The following is a 27,253-nucleotide window of genomic DNA, read 5'->3' as shown; positions in this document are numbered from 1 at the left end:
TTATTTTGCTTGCTGAATAAATATTTATTAAATATAGTTTGTGGCAGATACATGTCATGTGAGGAAGAGACTGCTCCTTTAGGTCCTTCCAAACACACTCTGAAAGTCTTATGTACACAAGGAATACAGCCAAAACTGAGCTGGCTTTTTTATATCCTGTGCAGTGTTTTTGGTAGTGATGTCACATGGAGGGACCGTTTGGCAGATTCGGGGACATCTGGTGGAACAGGTGATGTTCCGTTTCCGTTTTCTGTTTATGAGGCTCACACTCAGATCATTTGTCACTTACCCTGTGATACTGAAAGCTCTCTGGCCTCCCAGACAACTGCCATCCCTTGTCAGGACGGTGCTCTCTCTTTCTCCTTTGCTCTCTGATTTTCATTTTTAATGAGGCTCTCCTGAAGGCCTTCAAGGGAAGCGTCTCCTAGCCCTCAAGGTGACCTACCATTTAAATCTCCATGCACTGTCTTTTTTTCTGTCTAATTCGATCCCTCTCACCTTGAAGCTGGATTATGGTCTGCAGGCACTTCCATTCAATTGAACCTTCCACAAAGAAGCTATGTGAGCTTCCTCTGTGGGCCAACCACTGCTCTCATGCTGAACTTCTGTTCAACACAATGGACAACCTGCCCAGGATTTCCAGACAGGGCTGCTGTATTTCCAAGGTTCCCTGGATAGGCAGACTGCCAAGACTGGAATAACTATCTACTTCCTCAATGTACAGACATCAAAACAGGACCACAGCATCAAGAACGACCAGAGAAGGGCTGGGAAGATGGCTCAGTGGGTAAAATGCCTGATGCTCAAGCATGAGAAACTGAATGGAGGTTCCAAGCACCCAAGTAAAAGTTGGATACAGCAGCTGTATCTGAACCCTGGTGCTAGGGAGGGAGGGAGGGAGTGGGTAGGGGCCAGGGATAGCGATCCGGAGCTCACTGGCCGGCCAGCCTAGCCAATCAGTGAGTCCCAGATTCAATAAGAGACTGTGTCAAAAACATAAGGCAGAGAATGATAGAGGAAAGGCTTGCCCCTTAAAACACACACACACACACACACACACACACACACAGAGAGAGAGAGAGAGAGAGAGAGAGAGAGAGAGAGAGAGAGAGAGAGGGAGGGAGGGAGGGAGGGAGAGAGAGAGAGAGAGAGAGAGAGAGAGAGAGAATAATCAGGATAATATAATATCAATGAATAGAAAAAAATTGTTGCTAGTGACCATTTAAAGAAATAAAGGTGAAATGTTGGCCAAAAGGAAAGGATGAAAAGCTGTTTCAAGTGCTTCTAATAAACTCCTAGAACAACAAAGTCCCAATATTTGAGGAGAAAGAGATATATCTAAACAACGACATCAGAAGGTGGTGACGAAGAACGTGGCATAAAAGTAAAAATAAAGATGCCGCAGGACTTTGGTGGTGGTGGGGGAACTTAAGCAACTGTTAGCTTTAGAACGATGATCCTCTTTCAAGCTCCGCTGAGGGAGGTGGGTCTCCTGCTGAACTCCTGGGAGAATTTCCGTGGGAGCCATGGAAATTCTGGAGCCCAGTCTCCTTCTCTCCCCTCAACCATTCCTGCTTTCTCAGAGACTGTTCATAGATTTTCCTGAAACTTCATTTTGAATGTGGTCCTGTGTTGATTTGGCAACTTCCCCGTGAGATATTCTATAGCCTCTACCTTAAAGGTCATGTTCACTGAGACAAAAAACTCTGAAGTTGGCTGCTGGGTGCACATCTACACTTGGTTGTTGGACCCATTGCTTGTGCTAATGTTGATGCTCATGGCCCAAAGGAGGCAGATGATGGCTCTGCGTCCCTTTTGATATGGAAGGAACTTACGATGTTTTTCAAGTGTTTCACTAGGATGGTGAGCCTCGAGTCCTCATACGTCATCAGTAACTGCACCTTAGGGCTCTTGTCTAGAGAGTTCTCACCTGAAAAGCAAACAAACAAATAAACCCAAGGAATGTTAGTTAAGTCAGAATGAGTCCAGCATAGACTCCATGACTCTGGCAAAGATTAAACTGGACCAGCAGAAGAAGAGGGATGGAACATTCTTCAGATGATGTTGAAATGTTCACTGTTCAAGATGCCGAGCTACTTAGCTGGAGGTGGGATCTGTGTCTTGCTTGCTTGATCTAACTCTTTTCTTGATAGTTCATGCTCAGTTTTGATTAACACCATTATTTAAACTGCTACTTAAAGTTAAAACCTTGCCAGGCATGATAAAGCAGGCCTTTAATCCCAGCACTCGGAAGGCAGAGGCAGGATTTCTGAGTTCGAGGCCAGCCTGGTCTACAAAGTGAGTTCCAGGACAGCAAGGGCTATACAGAGAAACCCTGTCTCAAAAAACCAAAACCAAACCAAAACCAAAACCAAACCAAACCAAACCAAACCAAACGAAACCAAAAAACCACCCCTGCAAAAAAGTTGAAACCTCTATGTAACTTTTAGTTTTCATTTTCTCATTAACTATTATAATTAGTTTAAAATAGTGGAGGTTAGAGAGACTGAGTGGTCTTAAAGATATATTTTATTTTTTAAGTGTGTGTGTGTGTGTGTGTGTGTGTGTAGGTGATCATAGAGGTCAGAAAAGGGCACTAAATATTATGGACCTGACATTATAGGCCGTTGTGAGCCACATAGAGATGCTGACAAGCAAACTCAGGTCTTTTGGAAGGATAGGAAGTGTTCATAACTTCTGTGACATCCCTCCAGTTCAATAGCAGCCTTTAGAAGTCAGTAAACTGGATATGTGCCCCACGTCTGCTACTTCAGTCTGTCAGTGATGACTAAGCTAATCAATTTTCTGTGACAAGTGACATACTTTTGGACAGCTGGAGTGAGTGGTGATAAAATTCAAGAGGTTGCTGTGTGGTAAGGATGGAACAGACACTTGGAGTTGCCAGGATTCACTCTGTGTTTGTACTTCCATCGGTTTTTCCTATCCCACAGAAACTGATTTAGATCCAAACATTTAGCCTGGTCTGTTGGCTCATCCTCTAACACTCCCCTAGACTTCAAATCTGTTTGTTTCCAGTGATTACTGGTTTCTACAGCCATGTTTATAAAACTATTCTTTGGGTAAAATTACCCTTTTATACTTTAAATTTTCATTTTTATTTATTTTATCAGTGGGTAAGTGTATACCACTGCACCTGGGTGGAGGTCAGAGGACATCTGTGGGAAGTTATCGTCTCCTTCCTCCATATGGGCCCAGGGATGGAACCAGGGGCATCGTGCTTGGGGCTACGGGCCTTTCCTAGCTCACCAAAGTCGGCTTGTATTGTTTACTCATTTATTTTATTCTCCATTATTATTTCTATTGTAACTGACATATTCAGTCCTTCAAACATTCTTTGCCTTGTCTTTTAGACAGTTTTCATTTTATTTGCTTCCCTTAAGATGAGTTGACCACCATTTTTTGGCTGTCAAACTGTTACCTTTTTCCAAAGCTTAAGCAAAAGTAAAATCTTCCTCGGTCTGCTCTTTTCCTTGATTATTTCTAGCTGAACTCACATAGTTTTATACCCACACCACCATTGCTCTACACACTGCCTAGTTGATCTAGCTTTATCCCAGGATTGACTTCATCCATGTCTCTGAAGGACATAGTCTGCTATCGGTTTTATGCGCACATGCTAGGTATTCATCCAATTACAGAGTAATGTCAGTTTTACCTTGAGCCACAACATTGTGTCAATAAAATAAAGACTTCAGTTTTTGTTTTAACTCAAAATTTCTGCTTTTTTTATTTTTTATTTTTGCCCAAGGATTAAACACAATTTATTGTGGATATAATGACTCCCTTGATGGTCTCTTAATGTACAGATGCTGAAGGAATTTAAAATAGAGGGAGATAATGAAAAAAAAACTCAGTCAGTATTTACTGTGGGATGCATTGTAGTGTGCATTATTTTATGATAGTCATTCTGAACTCTCTGATTTGCTCAAGCACGTTAAGGTTGCACCAGCAGGGTGTGTCCTTTCTGTGTGCCTCCTTCATGGTTTAGCACAGGTTATTCATCATCTCTACATGATACTAGTTTTTTAATCAATTAATTGAGTTCATAGTTAATAGTATGGATTACTTGATAATTAAAAGAGGGCTTTTATGAACCAAGGGGACATCTGTTACATAAATACATTAAAAATCATTTAAATGTCCCCATTAGGGTGATTGAGAGACACTGTAAGTTGATTCTCACTTGAAGCAAATTACATTTGACGAATAAAATATATTAGTGAGTACTAGGTATGAAGGTGCTAAATACTGATGACTTTTTAATGTGCAATGAATATTATTTTGAATTAAGAGAGGAAGGAATTATTAAATAGAAAACCACTGTTTTTTTTTTAACCTTTCTTTTTTTTTAATTACGTATTTTCCTCAGTGACATTTCTAATGCTATCCCAAAAGTCCCCCATACCCTCCCCCCCACTTCCCTACCCACCCATTCCCATTTTTTTGGCCCTGGCGTTCCCCTGTACTGGGGCATATAAAGTTTGCAAGTCCAATGGGCCTCTCTTTCCAGTGATGGCCGACTAGGCCGTCTTTTGATACATATGCTGCTAGAGTTAAGAGCTACGGGGTACTGGTTAGTTCATAATGTTGTTCCACCTATAGGGTTGCAGATCCCTTTAGCTCCTTGGGTACTTTCTCTAGCTCCTCCATTGGGAGCCCTGTGATCCATCCAATAGCTGAATGTGGGCATCCACTTCTGTGTTTGCTAGGCCCCGGCATATAGTCTCACAAGAGACAGCTATATCTGGGTCCTTTCAGCAAAATCTTGCTAGTGTATGCAATGGTGTCAGCGTTTGGAAGCTGATTATGGGGTGGATCCCTGAATATGGCAGTCTCTACATGGTCCATCCTTTCGTCACAGCTCCAAACTTTGTCTCTGTAACTCCTTCCATGGGTGTTTTGTTCCCAATTTTAAGAAGAGGCACAGTGTCCACACTTTGGTCTTCATTCTTCTTGAGTTTCATGTGTTTAGCAAATTGTATCTTATATCTTGGGTATCCTAAATTTTGGGCTAATATCCACTTATCAGTGAGTACATATTGTGTGAGTTCCTTTGTGATTGGGTTACCTCACTCAGGATGATGCCCTCCAGGTCCATCCATTTGCCTAGGAATTTCATAAATTCATTCTTTTTATAGCTGAGTAGTACTCCATTGTGTAAATGTACCACATTTTCTGTATCCATTCCTCTGTTGAGGGGCATCTGGGTTCTTTCCAGCTTCTGGCTATTATAAATAAGGCTGCTATGAACATAGTGGAGCGTGTGTCCTTCTTACCGGTTGGAACATCTTCTGGATATATGCCCAGGAGAGGTATTGCTGGATCCTCCCGTAGTACTATGTCCAATTTTCTGAGGAACCACCAGACTGATTTCCAGAGAGGTTGTACAAGCTTGCAATCCCACCAACAATGGAGGAGTGTTCCTCTTTCTCCACATCCTCGCCAGCATCTGCTGTCACCTGAATTTTTGATCTTAGTCATTCTGACTGGTGTGAGGTGGAATCTCAGGGTTGTTTTGATTTGCATTTCCCTGATGATTAAGGATGTTGAACATTTTTTCAGGTGCTTCTCTGCCATTCGGTATTCCCCAGGTGAGAATTCTTTGTTCAGTTCTGAGCCCCATTTTTAATGGGGTTATTTGATTTTCTGGAGTCCACCTTCTTGAGTTCTTTTTATATATTGGATATTAGTCCCCCATCTGATTTAGGATAGGTAAAGATCCTTTCCCAATCTGTTGGTGGTCTTTTTGTCTTATTGACGGTGTCTTTTGCCTTGCAGAAGCTTTGCAGTTTCATGAGGTCCCATTTGTTAATTCTCAATCTTACAGCACAAGCCATTGCTGTTCTATTCAGGAATTTTTCCCCTGTGCCCTTATATTCAAGGCTTTTCCCCACTTTCTCCTCTATAAGTTTCAGTGTCTCTGGTTTTATGTGAAGTTCCTTGATCCACTTAGATTTGACCTTAGTACAAGGAGATAGGAATGGATCAATTCTCATTCTTCTACATGATAACAACCAGTTGTGCCAGCACCATTTGTTGAAAATGCTGTCTTTCTTCCACTGGATGGTTTTAGCTCCCTTGTCGAAGATCAAGTGACCATAGGTGTGTGGGTTCATTTCTGGGTCTTCAATTCTATTCCATTGGTCTACTAGTCTCTCAGTATACCAGTACCATGCAGTTTTTATCACAATTGCTCTGTAGTAAAGCGTTAGGTCAGGCATGATGATTCCACCAGAGGTTCTTTTATCCTTGAGAAGAGCTTTTTGCTATCCTAGGTTTTTTGTTATTCCAGATGAATTTGCAGATTGCTCTTTCTAATTCGTTGAAGAATTGAGTTGGAATTTTGATGGGAATTGCATTGAATTTGTAGATTGCTTTTGGCAAGATAGCCATTTTTACAATGTTGATCCTGCCAATCTATGAGCATGGGAGATCTTTCCATCTTCTGAGATCTTCTTTAATTTCTTTCTTCAGAGACTTGAAGTTTTTATCATACAGATCTTTCACTTCCTTAGTTAGAATCACACCAAGATATTTTATATTATTTGTGACTATTGAGAAGGGTGTTGTTTCCCTAATTTCTTTCTCGGCCTGTTTATTCTTTGTGTAGAGAAAGGCCATTGACTTGTTTGATTCAATATTATATCCAGCTACTTCACTGAAGCTGTTTATCAGGTTTAGGAGTTCTCTGGTGGAATTTTTAGGGTCACTTATATATACTATCATATCATCTGCAAAAAGTGATATTTTGACTTCATCTTTTCCAATTTGTATTCCCTTGATCTCCTTTTGTTGTCTAATTGCTCTGGCTAGGACTTCAAGTACCATATTGAATAGGTATGGAGAGAGTGGACAGCCTTGTCTAGTCCCTGATTTTAGTGGGATTGCTTCAAGCTTCTCACCATTTACTTTGATGTTGGCTACTGGTCTGCTGTAGATTGCTTTTAGGTATGGGCCTTGAATTCCTGATCTTTCCAAAACTTTTATCATGAATGGGTGTTGGATCTTGTCGAATGCTTTTTCCGCATCTAACCAGATGATCATGTGGTTTTTGTCTTTGAGTTTGTTTATATACTGGATTACATTGATGGATTTTCGTATATTGAACCATCCCTGCATCCCTGGGATGAAACCTACTTGGTCAGGATGGATGATTGCTTTAATGTGTTCTTGGATTCGGTTAGCAAGAATTTTATTGAGGATTTTTGCATCTATATTCATAAGGGAAAGTAGTCTGAAGTTCTCTATCTTTGTTGGGTCTTTCTGTGGTTTAGGTATCAGAGTAATTGTGGCTTCATAGAATGAGTTGGGTAGACTTTCCTCTACTTCTATTTTGTGGAATAGTTTGTGCAGAACTGGGATTAGATCTTCTTTGAAGGTCTGGTAGAACTCTGCACTAAACCCATCTGGTCCTGGGCTTCTTTTGGCTGGGAGACTATTAATGGCTGCTTCTATTTCTTTAGTGGATATGGGACTGTTTAGATCATTATCTTGATCCTGATTCAACTTTGGTACATGGTATCTGTCTAGAAATTTGTCCATTTCGTCCAGGTTTTCCAGTTTTGTTGAATATAGCCTTTTGTAGAAGGATCTGATGGTGTTTTGGATTTCTTCAAGATCTGTTGTTATGTCTCCCTTTTCATTTCTGATTTTGTTAATTAGGATGTTGTCCCTGTGCCCTCTAGTGAGTTTAGCTAAGGGTTTATCTATCTTGTTGATTTTCTCAAAGAACCAACTCCTCCTTTGGTTAATTCTTTGAATAGTTCTTGTTTCCACTTGGTTGATTTCACCCCTGAGTTTGATTATTTCCTGCCATCTACTCCTCTTGGGTGAATTTTCTTCCTTTTTTTCTAGAGCTTTTAGATGTGTTGTCAAGCTGCTAGTGTGTGCTCTCTCCAGTTTCTTTTTGGAGGCACTCAGAGCTATGAGTTTCCCTCTTAGAAATGCTTTCATTGTGTCCCATAGGTTTGGGTATGTTGTGGCTTCATTTTCATTAAACTCTAAAAAGTCTTTAATTTCTTTCTTTATTCCTTCCTTGACCAAGGTATCATTGGGAAGAGTATTGTTCAGTTTCCACGTGAATGTTGGCTTTCCATTATTTATGTTGTTATTGAAGATTAGCCTTAGTCTGATAGGAAGCATGAGACAATTTCAATATTTTTGTATCTGTTGAGGCCTATTTTGTGACCAATTATATGGTCAATTTTGGAGAAGGTTCCGTGAGGTGCTGAGAAGAATGTACATCCTTTTGTTTTAGGAGAAAATGTTCTGTAGATATCTGTTAAGTCCATTTGTTTCATAACTTCTGTTAGTTTCACTGTGTCCCTGTTTAGTTTCTGTTTCCATGATCTGTCCATTGATGAAAGAAAAACCATTGTATTTAATGAGAGAAGTTTTAACTCAAGGGTAGGGAATTACCATCCATTCTTGAGAGAGTGAAAAGTAAAGGCACAGGTGTGTTGTACACAGACTGACAACGATGACAACCTCTGACTAGAACTCTCACTGTGAGAGACTATTAACCAGGTATTCTATCATGGTTTTCGGGAGTTCAGAACCGCAGCAAAACATGGGTCACTAGGACTTCTTAACAGCCAATTGGTTAGTATCAAAGAGACTTAAAAAGATGAGAATGTGCCAGCCTGTGGGAGGTATTTCACTAAACCTTTAACAGCAAACCTACAAGGCCAGCTTCTCCTGTTTCCACAAGTGAAAACTGAGGCACTTTCTCCAAATTCATGCAGACCAAAAATGACACACCACAGGCGCTCACTGCAACTGAGTTGGCCAGAACTAGATCTGTCCTACATGGATCCAGTTAAAATTTTGGCACTGTTGGAAGAGAAACCCTCGAGGCCCCACCCTAACTGAGCAACTACTGTCAACTGGCAGAGGACAGTCACTTGTCTTTTGGGGTGTGGTCACTGGTTGTTTGCCCATGTCCTTAGTGATTGCTCCACACCCATACACACGGGAGGACTAATAATTGGCACAATGTTTATTCAAGATAAGGACATGGAACTGGAAACATGGTAAAGGGCGAAGTGCCTGCTATATACGATTAAGACTCATTGGATGCATGTATGAAAGTGTCAAAGAATACACTAAAATACTCCTTAAAAATTAACTGTCAGAAAACACAGTGATCTCTGGGACCATATTTATAACCGTCAGGCTGTACACAGTAGAACGAGAGTCACAATATAAGTGAAAGTGTTTAAATGGAGAGCTAGAGGAGGAAGATGTGAGCATGGCTTGATATGGAGACAGATACGCTGGAATTTCCTGGTTACCGGGGATTGGCAGTGCTCGCTTGGTTCCCTGTGACCACCTCAGGACTGGTTGGTGCTGTTGAGCCTAAGTGTGGCTGTCCTGAGCCCTTTCACTAGCAAGCACACTACTTTCCATTGTCATGAAAGTATCACTTTGTAGTTTTTTTCAGGAGAAAATATATTCTTGTGATTAAAGGTGACAAATGGTTTTTAAAGTATGAAGTAAAAATTCTTCTTATGTCTGAAACTCATCTTCTCTTCTGTTCTAACCTATTCTACCAATTGTCTCTGTCTTCCTAGAGAGAGACACATCCTTTTCAAATTTGCTCCACAAAAGCAAAGATTATTCACTCTTCTTTGCCATCACTGACAAAAGGCAGTGGCCTATTACTATTCTGCACCAGGGATTTGAGACACTTTTACATCAATATGGCAAAAATCATTTTTTAGTTTTTAGAGTATAACTTCCATTATATGGAGGCATCAGGACTTATCTAACCAGTTCTATATGCTGGACAGGTCGCTTTCCAATGTTGTGAGCCATTTGTTAACCAGGTTTCAGGAGACAGCCTTGAGGGCTTGTTGCTGTGCCAGTTTGTGAATATCAGGACGGAAACTCAATAGCAGAATTTGCAAGTCACAGTGTTATTTTCTTGTGTGATTTTATCAAAGTATTGCCAAATAATTCCATGGTGCTTGTACCAATTTGTATTATGGCCAGCAGCATATGAGAGACCTACTGACTTGCATCTAAGATGCTAATTAAATTGTTGATTGTTTGCCAATCTGATGAGAGAGAGAGAGAGAGAGAGAGAGAGACCACTATGGCCTTCATCATCCATGTTATTTAACTTATAATTCTCTTACGAATAAGGTTGAGCATCTTCTCATTGGTCAAGAGCTACTTGTATTTTGTGTACTTATCTTTCGTAGTCTTAATTTTCTCATCAGTTTCTAGAGGATGATTACACCCTAACTGAACAAATCTTTGGAATGAATGAGTGGTACTTCATCCGTGCATTTTATCTTGGCCTTGCTGAAGAATCCCATGCGTGGTTGTTAACTGCTCTGAATTTTACCTGCTACCATCGCAGTGCACTTGAGGGTTTATAAAAGGTTGACCAGTTTTTTTTTTAAATCTTTTCTGATCTCATTATTTGCATTTACCCTTTCTTCCCGTGTTGGTTATTTATCCTGTACAGTGAGGGGTGTGTTATCATAAGCCATTCCTGATCTCCCCCTCTCTGCACTGGTCACATACTAAATTTCTAAGTGTACTTGCCTTTACTCATGGACCATCTCTGGTGACCTTTGTATTGGCACATTCATGTATCTGCTCAGGCATAGACATCATAACACTGCTTTAACTTTTTTATGGATTCACATTTTTATATTTTTTCTGACTTTTTGTTTATGAGCTGTAAAATAAAATTATTCTGTCACAAATGGATCCGTTACTGTTCCTTAGGAGTTGTCTTTAAGATGTTGAATTTGCCTCTCCAGAATGATAGCATATATTTTCATTTGTCCTTTAGATTCCCCAGTTACACTTTGTGGCTTTCTTCAGTCTTACCTGTCTCCTTTTAAATCCATTATAAACTTTTTTAGTGTGAATACCATTGATGGCACTATTTTGACTCTTAAAAATTGTAAACAGTCATTATATCTGACATATTCTATAAACGTATCTCAAGAATATCTATAATCTGATAGATATGAGTAGCCATCAATTTGTAACTGGTGTTTTCACTGAATTCTACTTGTGCTATGTGTTTTAGTTGGCATTTATTTTCCTAGATATACCATGATAGTACTTACAAATAATATTGGTTTTGTCTTATGAACAAAGTCTATGTCTTCTAATGTCCTTTTCTATTTCATTTCTTATTTAATAAGAATTTTTGGATCTGTTCTGAAAATACTGCTGTCCTAAGTATTTAGAGTCCCAGCATGTGAGAACTAATCATAAAAAGGCACAATAAATAAAGTTTATATTATGGCAACTGTAAGTAACATAGGGAGATAAGAAACTGGTGCTTCTGAAGTCCGGGCAGCTTCCAGTTTTGATGGGTGACGATGGACATCCTTGCTGAGAAGACACATCTTGAGGAAAGGCTGAGAGGTGAAGGAGAGAACCCTGTCTTGCTATCCACTTTCTGAACAGCTTAGTGACAGTGATGATCTTTAATTTAGTGGGAAGTTTTTCAGTGTCTTTCTCTCATATCTGTTGTTAGAGTTTCTCACGCAAAGGGCTATGCCTTTTTTGCTTTTTGAGTGTTTTCAAAGAAAATTTAATTTTATCAAATTTTCATTAGGTCCACAGGGATGGCCATTGTTTTCTTTTTCTGGCCATGGTAGATTATATTCCTTTAGAGTGCTGATGGATATTTACAAGTGATATTTATCTCTGGTTTCTTATTTTGGGGCCTTATACTTCTTGAAATTCTGGTATGAATAGTTTGTTTCAGAAAACAAGTATGAATAATTTTCCTTTTGTCTCCATCTTTAACTGTCTGATTTTAAATACTTGAGATACTGTCAAGTCTCTGTTGGGGCTGTTTGTGTTATGTTCCAATATGTTTCTGGCCAGCAGGGATGTCTATCAGACCAGCATTGCTGTTTGGCTTCTGTGTGTTGTCGGGATGATAGACACTGCTCTGTTGAAACTTTGGAAATCTGAGGCTGCCATTTCTTTTGACCCAAATGTTATTAAAATATGTTTTGTTTTTTTAAGTTTCCAAACCTAATTGTCTTCTAGCTTTTTGAAATGATGTATCAATCTTTAGTACATCATGATTAAATGATACTGTCAGCAGTATGTCTGCTTTCCGGAACTTGCTAAACTTTCTTGTGGTCTGATAGGCACAAGGAAAGAAGCTTTTGTCTGTGTTTTCAGTATGGAGAAAGTGACATGGATCCAACCATTTGGCTTATTCATTTTACTGCAGTTTTCCATGACCACATTCTCTTTGTGTCACCCGAGTTGTCACAGTTTGGAAGTTGTGTGTTAGAATCCTCTTTTATTGGTGTGCTTCTGTGAATTTCTCTTGTGAGTCTCACGGTCTCTGCTTTATATGTGTTGCTGTTACAATATTTAATGAAGAGTTATAACATCTTGTATCTTTATTCATAATTTCACAGTCTAGGTAAAAGTTCCATTATTTATCTTATTGCAATTGAAGTAAGTCCCAAGCTTTAGTACTTCCTTCTCTCTTTCCTCATCAATATTTTGACTTCTGACTCCATTTTCTTTGTATTTGCCTAACATACCTATGACAATAAAAATTTCAACCTTACAAAATTAGCTTGTGTTAGGTGTGATTTTTTTAGTAGTGACCATAGCTATGGTTTGCATTTTCATTTTAATTTTAAGTTATTTTTTCTCAATAGATGAGTCAAGTTCACATATAGCTATTGATGTTCTGTTTTATCTCTATCTTGTTGGTGTTGTGAGTTTTCAAAGGAAGAATTCACTAAGTTTCCACTTTGTATGTTTGTGATACTTAAGAACATTGTTGGTTTTGTTTTACCCTAGCTTAATAGCATTAGATTTTTATTTCTTTTGACAATATTTGTTTCTCAAGGGAATCAAAGGCAAAAGCACGCCTCTCGTTGGATTTTTATTGGCCGCCCAACTACATTCACTGCCAGAACTTTCCCCAGTGTTTCCCTAGTGTCTGCCTACAAACAGTCAGGAACAGTATGTTCAGATGTTTCCTATTTTAAAATGTACAATGGACCCTTATATACATTTGTCTTATGCATTTATCTTGCCATGCTTCAGAATATAGCAGTTAAATATCCCCCATCAATTGATGTATCATTAAAACTTTAACTGAAAACCTATAATCTACAATTCAACTTCTATATTTCAGATCTGTTTTTTTAACCAAGTGGCTAGCGAGACCCCTAACGAGTGAGTGCCTGACTTGTGGGGCACATGACGTCAAGTTCTCCTTCAAATACACGTCCTAAAGTGGAGGTATTGACTTGAGGTCACGACTCAAAGCCTGTGTTTACAGTGGTTTGCAGTTACAAATATCCTCTAAAAGCGATAGTGACATCATCCTCTTAAAGTTGGCAGTTATTGTCTAAGGTTGTACTTCATTAGCTATTTTAGTTTTGTACACTTTATCACATACCCGTCTTTCACATGTGAGAACTGTGTGGCTTTATCACATACCCGTCTTTCACATGTGAGAACTGTGTGGCTTTATCACATACCCGTCTTTCACATGTGAGAACTGTGTGGCTTTATCACATACCCGTCTTTCACATGTGAGAACTGTGTGGCTTTATCACATACCCGTCTTTCACATGTGAGAACTGTGTGGCTTTATCACATACCCGTCTTTCACATGTGAGAACTGTGTGGCTTTATCACATATCCGTCTTTCACATGTGAGAACTGTGTGGCTTTATCACATATCCGTCTGTCTTTCACATGTGAGAACTGTGTGGCTTTATCACATATCCGTCTTTCACATGTGAGAACTGTGTGGCTTTATCACATACCCGTCTTTCACATGTGAGAACTGTGTGGCTTTATCACATACCCGTCTTTCACATGTGAGAACTGTGTGGCTGGGCGGGCACAAATGACTTGTTTGTGTGACAGCATGATTTCATATGGAAGGTGCTATGCATTGAACATGTTCCTCAAAGCTCTATGTTCTGAAGGCTTGGTCCTCAGCCTATGGCAATGTGGGAGGTGGCAGAACCTGGAGAAGGTGAAAATTCTGGGAGAAAGCTCTGCTCCTAAGGGCTTTCCTTTAAGAAGGACACTAGACCCCACTCCCTTTCTACCTCTGTCCTATTCTGTCACATGGGTAGCTTTGCTTCATTATGTATGTGCTCTAACCACAGTCTTACCAGAGACCCCCAAACAACACAAATAAATGTACATAGACTAAAATTTCTGAGATCATGAGCTTAAATAAACCATTTCTCTCTTTTTCTTCTTTTACTGGATATTTCCTTTATTTACATTTCAAATGTTATTCCCTTTCCAGGTTTCCCCTCCCCCTGCCTCTCTGCGGGTACTCTCCCACCCACCCACCCACCCACCCACCCACCTACTCCCATCTTCCCACCCTGGCATTCTCCTACACTGGGGCATCAAACCCCCTCAGGCCCAAGGACTGCTCCTCCCATTGATGTCCACAAGGCCATCCTCTGCCACATATTCCGCCAGCGCCATGGGTTCCTCCATGTGTATTCTTTCGTTGGTGGTCCAGTCCCTGGGAGCTCAGGGAGTGTCTGGCCAGTTGACACTGTTGCTCCCTTCATGGGGCTGCAAACCCCCTCAGCTCCTTCAGTCCCTTCTCCAACTCCTCCATCAGAGACCCCGTGCTCAGTCCAATGCTTGGCTGCAACGTGTCAGACTCTGGCAGAACCTCTCAGGAGACAGCTATATCAGGCTCCTGTCAGCAAGCACTTGATAGCATTCACAATAGTGCCTGGGTTTCATAACTGTATATGGGATGGATCCCCAAGTAGGGAAGTCTCTGGATGGCCTTTCCTTCACTCTCTGCTCCACACTTTGTCTCCATATTTCCTCCTGTGAGTATTTTGTTCCCCCTTTGAAGAATCACTGAAGCACCCACACTTTGGTCTTCCTTCCTCTTGAGCTTCATACGGTATGTAAATTGTATCTTGGATATTTTGAACTTTTGGGCTAATATCCACTTATCAGTGAGTACATATGTACCATGTATGTTCTTTTGTGACTGGGTTACCTAACTCAGGATGATATTTTCAAGTTCTATCCATTTGCCTAGGAATTTCATGAAGTCATTATTTTTAATAGTTGAATAGTATTCCATTGTGCAAATGTAGCACATTTTCTTTATCCATTCTGTTAAGGGACATCTGGGTTCTTTCCAGCTTCTGGATATTATAAATAAAGCTGCTATGAACATAGTGGAGCATGTGTCCTTATTACATGTTGGAGCATCTTCTGGGTTATATGCCCAGGAGTGGTATAGTTGGGTCTTCAGGTAGTAAGTACTATGTCCAATTTATTGAGAAATCGCCAAACTGATTTCCAGAGTGGTTGTACAAGCTTGAAATTTTACCAGAAATGGAGGAATGTTCCTCTTTCTCCACATCCTTTTCAGCATCTGCTGCCACTTGAGTTTTTGACTTTAGCCATTCTGACTGGTGTGAGATGCAATCTCAGGGTTGTTTTGATTTGCATTTCCCTGATGACTAAGGATGTTGAACACTTCTTTAGGTGCTTCTCGGCCATTCGAGTTTCCTCAGTTGAGAATTCTCAGTGTTGTTTTGATTTGCATTTCCCTGATGATTAAGGATGTTGAACATTTTTTCAGGTGTTTCTCTGCCATTCGGTATTCCTCAGGTGAGAATTCTTTGTTCAGCTCTGAGCCCCATTTTTTAATGGGGTTATTTGATTTTCTGGAGTCCACCTTCTTGAGTTCTTTATATATATTGGATATTAGTCCCCTATCCGATTTGGGATAGGTAAAGATCCTTTCCCAATCTGTTGGTGGCCTTTTTGTCTTATTGACGGTGTCTTTTGCTTTGCAGAAGCTTTGCAATTTTATGAGGTCCCATTTATCGATTCTTGATCTTACAGCACAAGCCATTGCTGTTCTATTCAGGAATTTTTCCCCTTCCAAATGCTGACACCATTGCATACACTAGCAAGATTTCGCTGAAAGGACCCAGTTATAGCTCTCTCTTGTGAGACTATGCCGGGGCCTAGCAAACACAGAAGTGGATGATCACAGTCAGCTATTGGATGGGTCACACGGCCCCTAATGGAGGAGCTAGAGAAATTACCCAAGGAGCTATAGGAAACTGCAACCCTATAGGTGGAACAACAATATGAACTAACCAGTACCCGGGAGCTCTTGTCTTTAGCTGCATATGTATCAAAAGATGGCCTAGTCGGCCATCACTGCAAAGAGAGGCCCATTGGACTTGCAAACTTTATATGCCCCAGTACAGGGGAACGCCAGGGCCAAAAAGGGGGAGTGGGTGGGTAGGGGGTTGGGGGGGGTGGGTATGGGGGACCTTTGGGATAGCATTGAAAATGTAAATGAGGAAAATACCTAATTAAAAAAAATAAAAATAAATAAATAAATAAATAAAGAGAGAATTCTCTGATTAGCTATGTTCCCCATTTTTAATAGGGTTATTTGGTTCTCTGGAGTTTAACTTCTTGAGTTCTTTGTATATATTGCAATATTAGCCCTCTATTGAATGTAGGATTGGTAAAAATCTTTTTCCAATCTGTTGACTGCTGTTTTGTCCTACCGACAATGTTCTTTGCCTTACAGAAGCTTTGCAATTCTATGAGGTCCTATTTGTCGATTCTTGATCTTAGAGCATAAGCCATTGGTGTTGTGTTCAGGAAATTATGTTGACTATGATACTCTCTTATAGGAATGTAAAGCCATACAAGCAATATTAATCTTTGTAGTATACGGAAACCTATGTCATCAGAGAGGGGATATGGGGAGAATTAAAATAAAATCCATAAAGATTTTTAGATTGTATTATGGAGTCAATGTCATTTAACGTAATAATTTGTAGAAGAGATTTCCCAAGTGATTCTTTAAAAAGTTCTAGTTTTGGGAGCTCTTCTGTGCAGGGATGTTTTTCATGATTTCAGGATTGTGAGAAGACAGGACACTTCTGAACTTCTCTCCTTTTCCCTTTATATAAAAAATCTGTCTTCATAGAGGTTACCATCATGTATCTGTGGTTGTCACAGTGAGTTCTTATTCAGTAATTATTTCGGAAGTGTTTGTATGGGAAGCCAGACTTGGTGGTTCATCTTGCAATATGCACACAGTTTATCCAATCAAGGAGGTCTCGTCTGTAATAAACACAGACTCTAGAGTCATCAGTGAAGTTAGTGACTTGAAGGACAACAAGGAGCCCAGAATATTTTAATAGAGGGCAGTAAACTGGCACATGGCAAAAGATAAAGTCTTAAGTTGTCGCACAAAATCCTGTTTCATGAGACACTGAAACCCAAGGACTGATAGTATTTCCCAGATTTAGGGTGAGATGTTCTGTGGCTGTGGATAGAAACCACAAACAAAAGCAACTCGGGGAGGAAAGGGTTTAACTTTCAGGTTAAAGTCTATCATAAAACAAAGTCAAGGCAGAAATTCAATACATGAAATGAAGAAGAGGCCACGCAGGAATGGTAATTACTGGCCTGATCCTTGTGGCTTGATCAACTAACATTCTTATGTAGCTCAGGCTCACCTGTCAAGGAATGGTAATGCATACATGGACTGAGCCTTCTTTCACCAATAAGAAAATGTTCTCCAGACATGCGCACAAACCAATCTGATGGAGGGAGTTCCTCAGTGGAGGCTCCCTTTCGCATGTGTGTCAAGTTGGTAAGTGAATATCCAACACATACAGCATCTAGAGACATGGGTATTCAAAATCAACATTCCAGTAGAGGTTGCCAAAGTCTGGGATTTCCATTTAAGGTTGTTTCTATGCAAATCACCATCTGAACACATTTGAATAACTTTGCCCTCTAATCATTTAACAACATAAGCTAAAATTTTCAACTCATGGATGAGCATAATGCTTACGTAAACAGGCTTCTTGCTAACAGTCAGCAGCCATTCTCTGACAAAAGATTAAGAATCCAGAATGATGAAATGATTTGAGGTGAAGAATAAAATAAGGCGCAGCGAATCCTTGCTTATTACAGTGATTTACATATCCTGCTTGGAAAATGTATCTAATTGTTTTAAGACAATAAGCTGCTTTTAGGAGGCAGCCTATAGCTGCGACATGGAATGAATAAAATCTGTTGTTACTCATAACTGTTGAAATCATTCTTGAGTATTGATGACATATGAAGTTTTAAAATTGGAAACTTCCTCAAAGCGCTGCTTTAGTTTGTATAATAACCATCATAATTTTGGGTGCATATGTATTTCAAAATATCTTTCAGGAATAAGATTATGCATAAAACCCAAAGTTGACAGTAATCTGAGGTTTATTTCTTGAAATGTAAAGAAGCCATTTTTCTTGAGGGGCTTCAATGACAGAGAGGCCCACACAGCCCCATTCTGACAGCATCTCTAGAATTGAACAACTTGATATTTTTTTTTTCTGGGCCTGAATTATTAAAGTTTGTGCTACTGGTGATAGTAACATCTCCTCGGGTAATTAAAATTGATTCCTTTCTTTTTTTCTTTCTACATTCTCAGTTTCTCTCCCCCTCTTTCTCTGGAGACACTCATACATTAATTATCTCAGGAATTTTAAGTGTAAGCAATGCAGGTTGAGAAGGGAGTCTTTGACTTAGTGTTACTTTCACATAGCAAGAGAGGTTGGCTATGTGCAAGCACAGTTACACAATTTAATAAGTACTTGTGCCCCATAACAGAACATTCAGAAAACTCTCTACCTAAGTGATAATGACCTAGGATGCCAGAAAACTCTCTACCTAAGTGATAATGACCTAGGATGCCAGACACAATGAGCACGTAGATATAACCTTAAGAGTCAGGAGGTTAATATGGATAAAATGAAGACTGAGAGTTGGAAGGATTGGTGATAGCCGGAAAATTATGCAATTATAAATATGGAGATTAAAACCAGCATGTGTAGGGCTAAAGATAGCTCAGTGACTAAGAGTACCCTTTATTCTTGCAGAGCCCCCAGATGCAGTTCCCATTATCCACATCAAGTGACTTATAGCCAACCATAACTTTAGTTCACCCGCATACTCATACTGCACATACATATCTGCTGGCCAACAAATATACTCACAAATAAACCTAACAAATTAATGTTTATATAAAACTAATATGTTATTGAATTGCCAGTCCTTAATGTGAAATATAAGTGCTTGAAACTCATAGAACTTTCAAAGGAGCCTGTGCAGATCAAGGGAAATGATGGAATGTCCATTAGAACTTGCACAGGACGCAGTTTGGAAGAGAACGAGATGGTAGCACCAATTCAAGGCTTTGTTCAGGGAGTAGGCTTTAAAATGCAAGAGTAAAACTCCATAATTATTCTCTCTCCCTCTCTCTCTCTCCCTCTCCCTCTCTCTCTCCCTCTCTCTCTCTCTCTCTCTCTCCCTCTCCCTCTCTCTCTCTCCCTCTCTCTCTCTCTCTTTCCCTCTCCCTCTTCCTCCCCCTCTCCCTCCCCCTCTCCCTCTCCCTCTCTCTCTCTCCCTCTCTCTCTCTCTCTCTCTCTCTCTCTCTCTTTGCTTTGTAAGGTAGTGGTAAAATTGCAAGACTCCTATGCCAGAGAAAACAAAGGTTCTGTCTTTGAAATGCAATTTAAATTCAAAGCACAACTAATTGAAATAGGGAACAATCTGGACTATAGTTCTGTCACTATTGTAAATGGACAAAAACATCTTAGCTTATCTTAACTTGAAGACTGTATTCTCAGGGGTTTCAAACTCTTCAGGAATGGCTAGGGAGAAAAACAGTAAGGTCTTAGCATTAAAAAGACATTATCGTTTGGAACCGAAGACATTACCAGTGGATCTTCCATACAATTACATACACAGTCACTGCACATGGTAATTGTGATGAATTCACTTGCCTGGGTCCACAAATGGAGAGTCTTCAAGTGTTGGTTGAATATGTTCAGAGAGAAAAAAGCTAAGTACACAATCACTCTGAAAAAAAAAACAAAAATAAAATACAATAGTATAACATTTCTTCCTTTCTTATATTTATCTATTAATCCTATTCACTCTTGCATGAGTACATTGCTATATCATGTGATTTTTAATGAGTACCTGTTATCAATTCCATAAACAGAAAAAAAAAACTATTGCCAATATTGTTCTGCCATGAAGTAAGCTAGTCTTTTTATGTGGCTCGAGATCAATTATATTTCTTCAAGAGATTCAAGGTTGTTGTGTTGCTGGAGGTCATCATAAATGTTTATGTTCTGTAATTGTATAATTATCCACAAATCTCACATCTCCCTGTCCTGGAAAATATAAAGCTTTAGATAAAGCTTCCGGAGAAAAATTGCTTTCCAAATGACATAGTTGCCTGCTTTGTGAGAAACCATTACTCGAGGTTTAACACGGAGAATGTTGGCTGTGGATTAATCTGCTTCTCAGCATCGAGGAATACTGGTGCATACTAAAAAACAGGTAGGTGCATAAGGCAATGTCTTTCTTTAGGACAGTCTAAGGGAGAAATAACATTAAAAAGAGTGAATTCTAGGCATGTACATTTTAGTAATAAAAATAGGGATCATCACAAATAAATTGCCATTTAACTTGAACTCCAAATGTGTGCATGCCTGGTTAATCTGCGAATAGCTTTTCCTTAGTGAAACTGGCATTTAGTTTGCTGTAAACTATCACATAGTCAAAGCACCTTCTCCTCCAAAGACATTCTATGATTGTGCAAAGGACACACTAAATTATTGAGTACATCATCGACATGTATGCCAATGCAGTAGTCAAGGCCACCCAGATCAGCCTTCTCTCTTTCTGTTCAATGGTCTTTCAAACCTCCATCAGGAAACTTTTAACTCTTACTTCCAAGTCTGAGGTCTCTGCTGATAACCTTATCTCCACTATTAAAACTGCCATCAATTCTATGGATAGACAAATTATAGTCCTTCTTTCTTGTTACAATAGAAAAATGGATGCTTTTCATGTTGCTGACTAAATTATGTCACTCCCACAAATCCACACACTGACCTGGCAAGTCTCAGAACTACAGAAAGAGATCTGATTGGGAAATGGTGTCATTTGGGATACAATTAGTTATACAGTGTTATGGACTGATTGAGCCTAGTCCCCATAGCTTGTGTATTTGGATACTTGGTCCCCAGTTTATGGCTCTGTTTAGGAAGGGTTAGGGGGTGGGGCCTTTGTTGGAGGAAGTTTGGCACAGAAAGTGGGCTTTAAGCTTTCAAACGCCCACTCCATTCCTAGGTAGATCTCTCTCTGCCTCTTGCAGATCAGATGTGACCTCTCAGCTATCTCGTTCCAGTATCATGCCTGCTTACCTACTGCCATGTTCCCTGTCATGGTGTCCATGGACTTTAAGTCTTTGTAACCATTAGTCCCAGCAAATATTTTCTTTTATAAGCTGCCTTGGTCATGGTATCTCTTCACAGCAATAGAAAAGTCAGTGCTGCATCTAGGATGGGAATCCTCTAATCTGATATTATTGGTACTCTTATAAAAAGGAATGGTTTGGATATTACAAAGAGGAAACTACAAACAGGCCCTGGGTGAATCTGGCAGATTCTTCTGTTGGGTTATGAGAAGGAACCATGGTTGCTGACCTATTGGTTTTAGACCCCAACAGACAGAATGTTCAGACAGTATGTTTCTGCTGTTCATGCCCCAGTGGTGTGATATTTTTTTTTTTTTACAGCAGCTCTAGAGAAGCCTACAGTGCTGACCCTCTTGTCAGCTGCATTCCTCTATTTTTGTATCCTCCATATCAGAGCCCAATCTATTCTTTATCTCTACACCTCCTTTTCTTTTTCGTCTGTGTTAAATATCATCAACTCATGCTTACAGAATGCCTGTGACTAATGCTTTCCTTGACACAGTGAGCCTAGGGGTGGACTCACTCTGGGTCCTCTTCAGTTCCTACTTATGGTCAGTCACTTGCAGGTTTTGCCTAATTTGCCTCTAAAATATACTCTCCTCTTTACTTCTAATAATCTCTATATTCAAAACTATCCTTTTCAAAATCCAGCAGATGTTTTGTCTTCAGTGACAGGATTTGTCATTTGCTTTTCTGGTGTCTGCTAATCCCAGACTCTCTCCATTTTTCTCCTATGTCTTGCTGTTCCTTGTTTCTTTACTTATTTTCCACTTGTTTATAATTTAAGGTTTTCATTTTAAGGTCGTTGAGACTCAATACAGTGTTTTAGGGTGACTTATTTGACACCTTTATTGACTCAGAAAGCAAAGTCTTTCTTCCAGAGTTGTCTCTTCAGTCTCAACTGTGTATCTGCATTCCTTTGGACTAAAGATGCGCATCAAGAAGTGTAAGTCTCTCTACTCCATTGTTCTATTCCTCCTGACACCAGGCTCAAACCAAGCATTTCTTTATCTCTCTGTTTTCCTTGCCCCATGAATAACATACAGTACAAAGTTCCATGATCACGGCACTACAGTTTAGGGGATCTCACGTAAATTTATCGGAAGCAGGGGCAGAGTCATGGGTAGATGAGGAGTCAGCGCTGGAACTTAGTGTCACAGAATGAAAGAGAAGCATGTTCCTGCGAGGCTTTCACCAGTCTTGATAGCTACTGCCACATCAGCCTCGTAGTAGATGCTTTGGTGAGACTGCTACTTTTCCAGTTCCAGAACCTTCCATTTCCATCTGGGCTATAGCAGATGGCTCCACATCTCATCTTGCTAACCATTCTCCATCATATTTCTGCAAAGGTGCCACCAGGTCTTCCAAAACACAAATTTAACAATCTGAAATCCCAATGGTGGTTCTGCCTTTCCCTTTAAAAGAAGGGACCTGTTCCTGACGGGGACACTGCTCATTCTCTCTCCTCTTTACTGTTTCCAGCCCTTGCTTTATGAGAACCTGTATGGGTTGTATTTATCTCATCAAAGATTCCCCGGTTTCTTTATTTTCTTACTTTTTCTACACGTTCCTTTCTTCTTCTTCTTCTTCTTCCTCTTCTTCTTCTTCTTCTTCTTCTTCCTTCTTCTTCTTCTTCTTCTTCTTCTTCTTCTTCTTCTTCTTCTTCTTCTTCTTCTTCTTCTTCTTCTTCTTCTTCTTCTTCTTCTTCTTCCTCCTCCTCCTCCTCCTCCTCCTCCTCCTCCTCCTTCTTCCTCCTCCTCCTTCTTCCTCCTCCTCCTTCTTCCTCCTCCTTCCTCCTCCTCCTTCCTCCTCCTCCTTCCTCCTCCTTCTTCCTCCTTTTCTTCCTCCTCCTTCTTCTTCCTCCTCCTCCTCCTTCTTCCTCCTCCTTCTTCTTCCTCCTCCTCCTCCTCCTTCTTCCTCCTCCTTCTTCCTCCTTCTTCTTCTTCCTCCTCCTTCTTCTTCCTCCTCCCCCTCCTCCTCCTCTAAGTTGTCTACCATTGACCCAGGATGGTCACTCACTCTTTTCTGGTGAGCCACAAAGCTACCTCGACTAGAGACTGAGAACTAATCACTCATGCTCAGTGCTGTTCAATCAAGCCGACATCTGACTTCCAGTGCATATTGTGTTGGCTAGTGTAAATAGTCCTATTAACAGTTTATATACATAACAAATTAGCCAGTTGTCAAATTCTATCTCTACATTTTGGTCTATTGTAAGGCTGTTGGACAGGAGCCCCTATCTAAGGAAATCAATCAGGCCAGAGCCAAGTAGGTGACCACAAGTAATTTTTCTTTGTTTTTTAATTTGAATGTTTAAAATCAAATCTCCTACTAAACAGAACTGGTTGAAGAAATACAACTTTCCTAAATCTTTGCTGACTAGTCAACTATTTTTACTATTTTTTTTTTTTTTTGGCAAAAGTTTGAACTTATTATCTAGTGGATACTAAACTTCTATATTAAGCATGATGCCTTTCCTGTTAATTCCTGAAATGTCACCACTAGTTAACTATTCCCCGGAGTTTATACTGTCGTGTCCCTGAACTGTTTTTAATTCTGGGTCTGGCTGGGATACTAAACACTAATTGTTTATTGCAACAAGATATTTTTTTCCTTCTAAAAAAAACAAAAACAAAAACAAAAACAAAAACATGGCTCAGTGTCACCAAAAAAGAAGGTTAAAAGAAAAAAGTAAATAAAACAGGTAGGGCAATCTCAACACCCAGTATAACTGAGTCAGGCAGATCATGAGTTCAAGGCCAATGTGGGCTACTTAGTGAGTCACTGTTCCACATAATGATGATATTACTAAATATCAAAATAATCAGTAAATTTCTTTATGACTCTGCTTCCTACCTATAGCTTGGAAACATACAGGGATGCTAGTGATGCAATTGCATTCACTGAGAAGCCACACCCGTGTTTCCTTCTGGACAGGGCTTGCTCTCCAGGCGATGTGGCTGCATTTACTTGGGTGAGTCTACAAAGTCCAATGCTGAAGGCAGCAGCTTTCCAGGGGGCTGTGAGGTCTCCACACACAGCATGGCTCCCCATTTTGTTCATGCAACATTCATGACATCTTTACTAAAATTATTTGTTATTTGTAAGAAATCCAAATGGAACTTGGTGGCCTGTATATTATCTAGTTTGCTACAATAAAGAATTAGTGTTTAGATTCCAGCCAGACCCAGAATTAAAAAGAGTCCAATGACATGGCAGTATAAATACAGGGCAATAATTAACTAGTGGTAGCATTTCAGAAACTAACAGGAAAGACATCTTGCTTAATATAGAAGTTTATTACCCACTGGAAAATAAATTCAATCAAACTATATGTGCACACTACAAGGTACTTGGGAAGTATGTGGCCTAATTTTGGTTATTCAGTGAATGGAGAGTTCTACCAACAATAAATGATCACTTATCATAAAATATCTTGTATATTCTCTCGTTATGTGGACTGGGATGTAACTCGATGCGCCGGTGCTTGCCTACCAGGAGCAAGGCCCTGGAGCTCCAGCATTAAAAAACAGCATCACCCAAAAATCAAATAAAAAGTAAACGAAGGTTGTTCTTCAGTAAGTTCTTATTGGGAACTTTCCGTGGCAAAAGCCCTGAATTTAACTTCTCCTTTCTAGAAATAGAGAGTGCCAGTGGTTAACTGGAATCAGCAGCATAGTCAGTAAGCCGAGGCTCACTTTTGTGGCTGTGACATGTCTTATCATAGAGCAGATTCCATACAGAGAGCACATGAGGCATGGCCAGAGCAAGCTTTCCAGGGATCCTAGAGCATTCTAGACATCTGGGTAAGCCTAAAGCTCATATTAACTTCTGTGAATTTTCAGGAGAATGTATCATGATCATTTCTGCTTGGAATGATGACAGGCATGTAGACTGAAGGAAACTTAGTGCACAGGAGTAAGTCCTGGAGCATGAAGTTAGCCAGGACTTCAGAAGCTCAACCTGTGTTTTCCTCTGGGCATTCCACTCTGCCCCTCTGGAAGGTCTGGAGATGATGGTACTTTTCTCTTCCATCCTCTTGACGCTCTGGTCCTGCATCAGAGGTAGGTGTCCTCACACCTCTTTGCTCTTGTCACATCTGTTCCTTTGTGAGGTGTTAAGCCTTGGACACACTGTCTACAGAACGATGCTCTGTGTTCCTTGAGGTTACACTTCCCTGGAGATTTGTGGTGCACTCAATGTCAATTTTAAAAAGACATTTAGCCTTATGTATTTTTGTTTTCTCCAGAGTACTATTGTCATGTCACACATTTAAATACTCATACAGATCATAACACATTTTTAAATATTCATGCAAATCATCACTCAACATCGTAGGCTCTTTATTCTTGCTTCCTTCACCTTCAGTGATTTCTTCTTGTGTTGCAATCAGTCAGTCATGCTTTTTCTGGTTTTGACCAGTGATCAATACTCTTCCATTATCTATCTATCTATCTATCTATCTATCTATCTATCTATCTATCTATCTATCATCTATCTATCTATCTATCTATCTATCTATCTATCTATCTATCTATCTATTATAAGGTGAGGCTATTATACACACACACATATAGGCTATAATATATACATATATTATAGCCCCACCTTCATTATGAATTTTCTTAAAAGCAACAAAATATCAGAAATATCTTGACTGCAGGAACATTTCAATCTTCAAAATCCATTCCATGTCTTATGTCTGCCATTGATCACTTTGGGTTTCATGGTCTATTTTTGTGCTAATTCTTTTGTATGTTCTTTATGAATCCTGTGACCTTCTCTCCATTTTTTATTCATTTGACAAAACACCAAGTTGTAGTTATATATGTATATGTATGTTGCTATATATATGTATATATAATATAATATGATATAATGTAATATAATATATATTGCCTACTCTGCGAGTGTAATTGCCTAATGTTGCTGGAAACACATACAAATGACTATACTCAATGGTGACCCACACTTGAGTGTGTCTTGAATGTTTTATGGAAAATCATTATCATTATTTCAGTTACTGTTTGACAACAGGACAGTTTCATTCTTTGTGGTCTTTGCTCCTCAAATTCCATTATTTCTTCTTCCCCAACCTCTTTATGGGTTCCCTGATTTTTGGAATATAACCCATTTCCCAACACAATCTGTCAGAGTAGTCACAACTGCCCTTTCTTCTGTTACACAGACAGACTAATTCTAAATTGAGGACAACTGGAACACCAGACCCCCTGTTCTTCTCCTCAGGTTATTGCTCTGTGCTCTTGCTTTCTCTTTCTTTCACTTCTTAAGTGAATGCCTTTTAAAAGTAGAAGGCACATGTCCTATAAACATATTCAATAAAGAAAATTATTGACTAACATTTCCCTGTATTCTATCATTACCTATGTTTAGAGAAAGTCTGCTGCAAAGTTGTTTTCTACTTTCCATCTCAAATCTCTCTTTTTATTTTTCTTGAACCTCTTCCAGGTGGGTTTTTGTTTGTAAAAGTCCTAACAAGCATTAATGAGTGTGCTTTCTCCTGCATCAGATTTTTGACTGTTGAGCTCATTGATGTGAGCCACCAAACCCATTGCTAGTTCCTGGTTGTTGACTCTCTGGATTTGAGCAGATAGCCATTCTCTCATTTGCATCCTTCTCCCTTGTTGGATTCCTGGCGCTCTGTTCTCTGGGGCTCAGCTAATTGGTCTCTCTCAGCTGTCTTTGCTGAGTTGACCTTATCTCCCCAAACTTTAAAACTGGTGGGCTGCCTGGACTGCTTTTCCAACTATGTCTCTTTTAAATTCCATTTCTCAGTGTACTTAGGATTATTTAATTTCTTCCAGTGAATAGTTTTGATAATGAGTTATTTGGAGACAATTCCAATATGTATATTTTTAGCCAAACATTCTTCCTTAATGTATCTAA

At 39.6% G+C, this 27,253-nt stretch overlaps 1 protein-coding gene across 2 annotated transcripts in view; it reads right to left on the bottom strand.

The window, feature by feature from the left end:
• The window catches only part of Pik3c2g (phosphatidylinositol-4-phosphate 3-kinase catalytic subunit type 2 gamma), a gene marked incomplete in the record, with an annotated part of 355,213 nt that overhangs the window by 31,373 nt on the left and 296,587 nt on the right, over nt 1–27,253 (bottom strand). For both annotated transcript variants that reach the window (NM_207683.3, NM_011084.2), the window contains 2 exon segments: nt 1,836–1,930; nt 19,860–19,935. In NM_207683.3, the coding sequence (NP_997566.2) occupies nt 1,836–1,930; nt 19,860–19,935 (171 nt within the window).

This window comes from Mus musculus, chromosome 6 (assembly GCF_000001635.26).
Source record: "Mus musculus strain C57BL/6J chromosome 6, GRCm38.p6 C57BL/6J".
NCBI classification, from domain to species: Eukaryota; Metazoa; Chordata; class Mammalia; order Rodentia; family Muridae; genus Mus; species Mus musculus.
The sequence above is the reverse complement of the archived record's forward strand: the minus strand, read 5'-3'. Positions and strand labels throughout refer to the sequence as shown.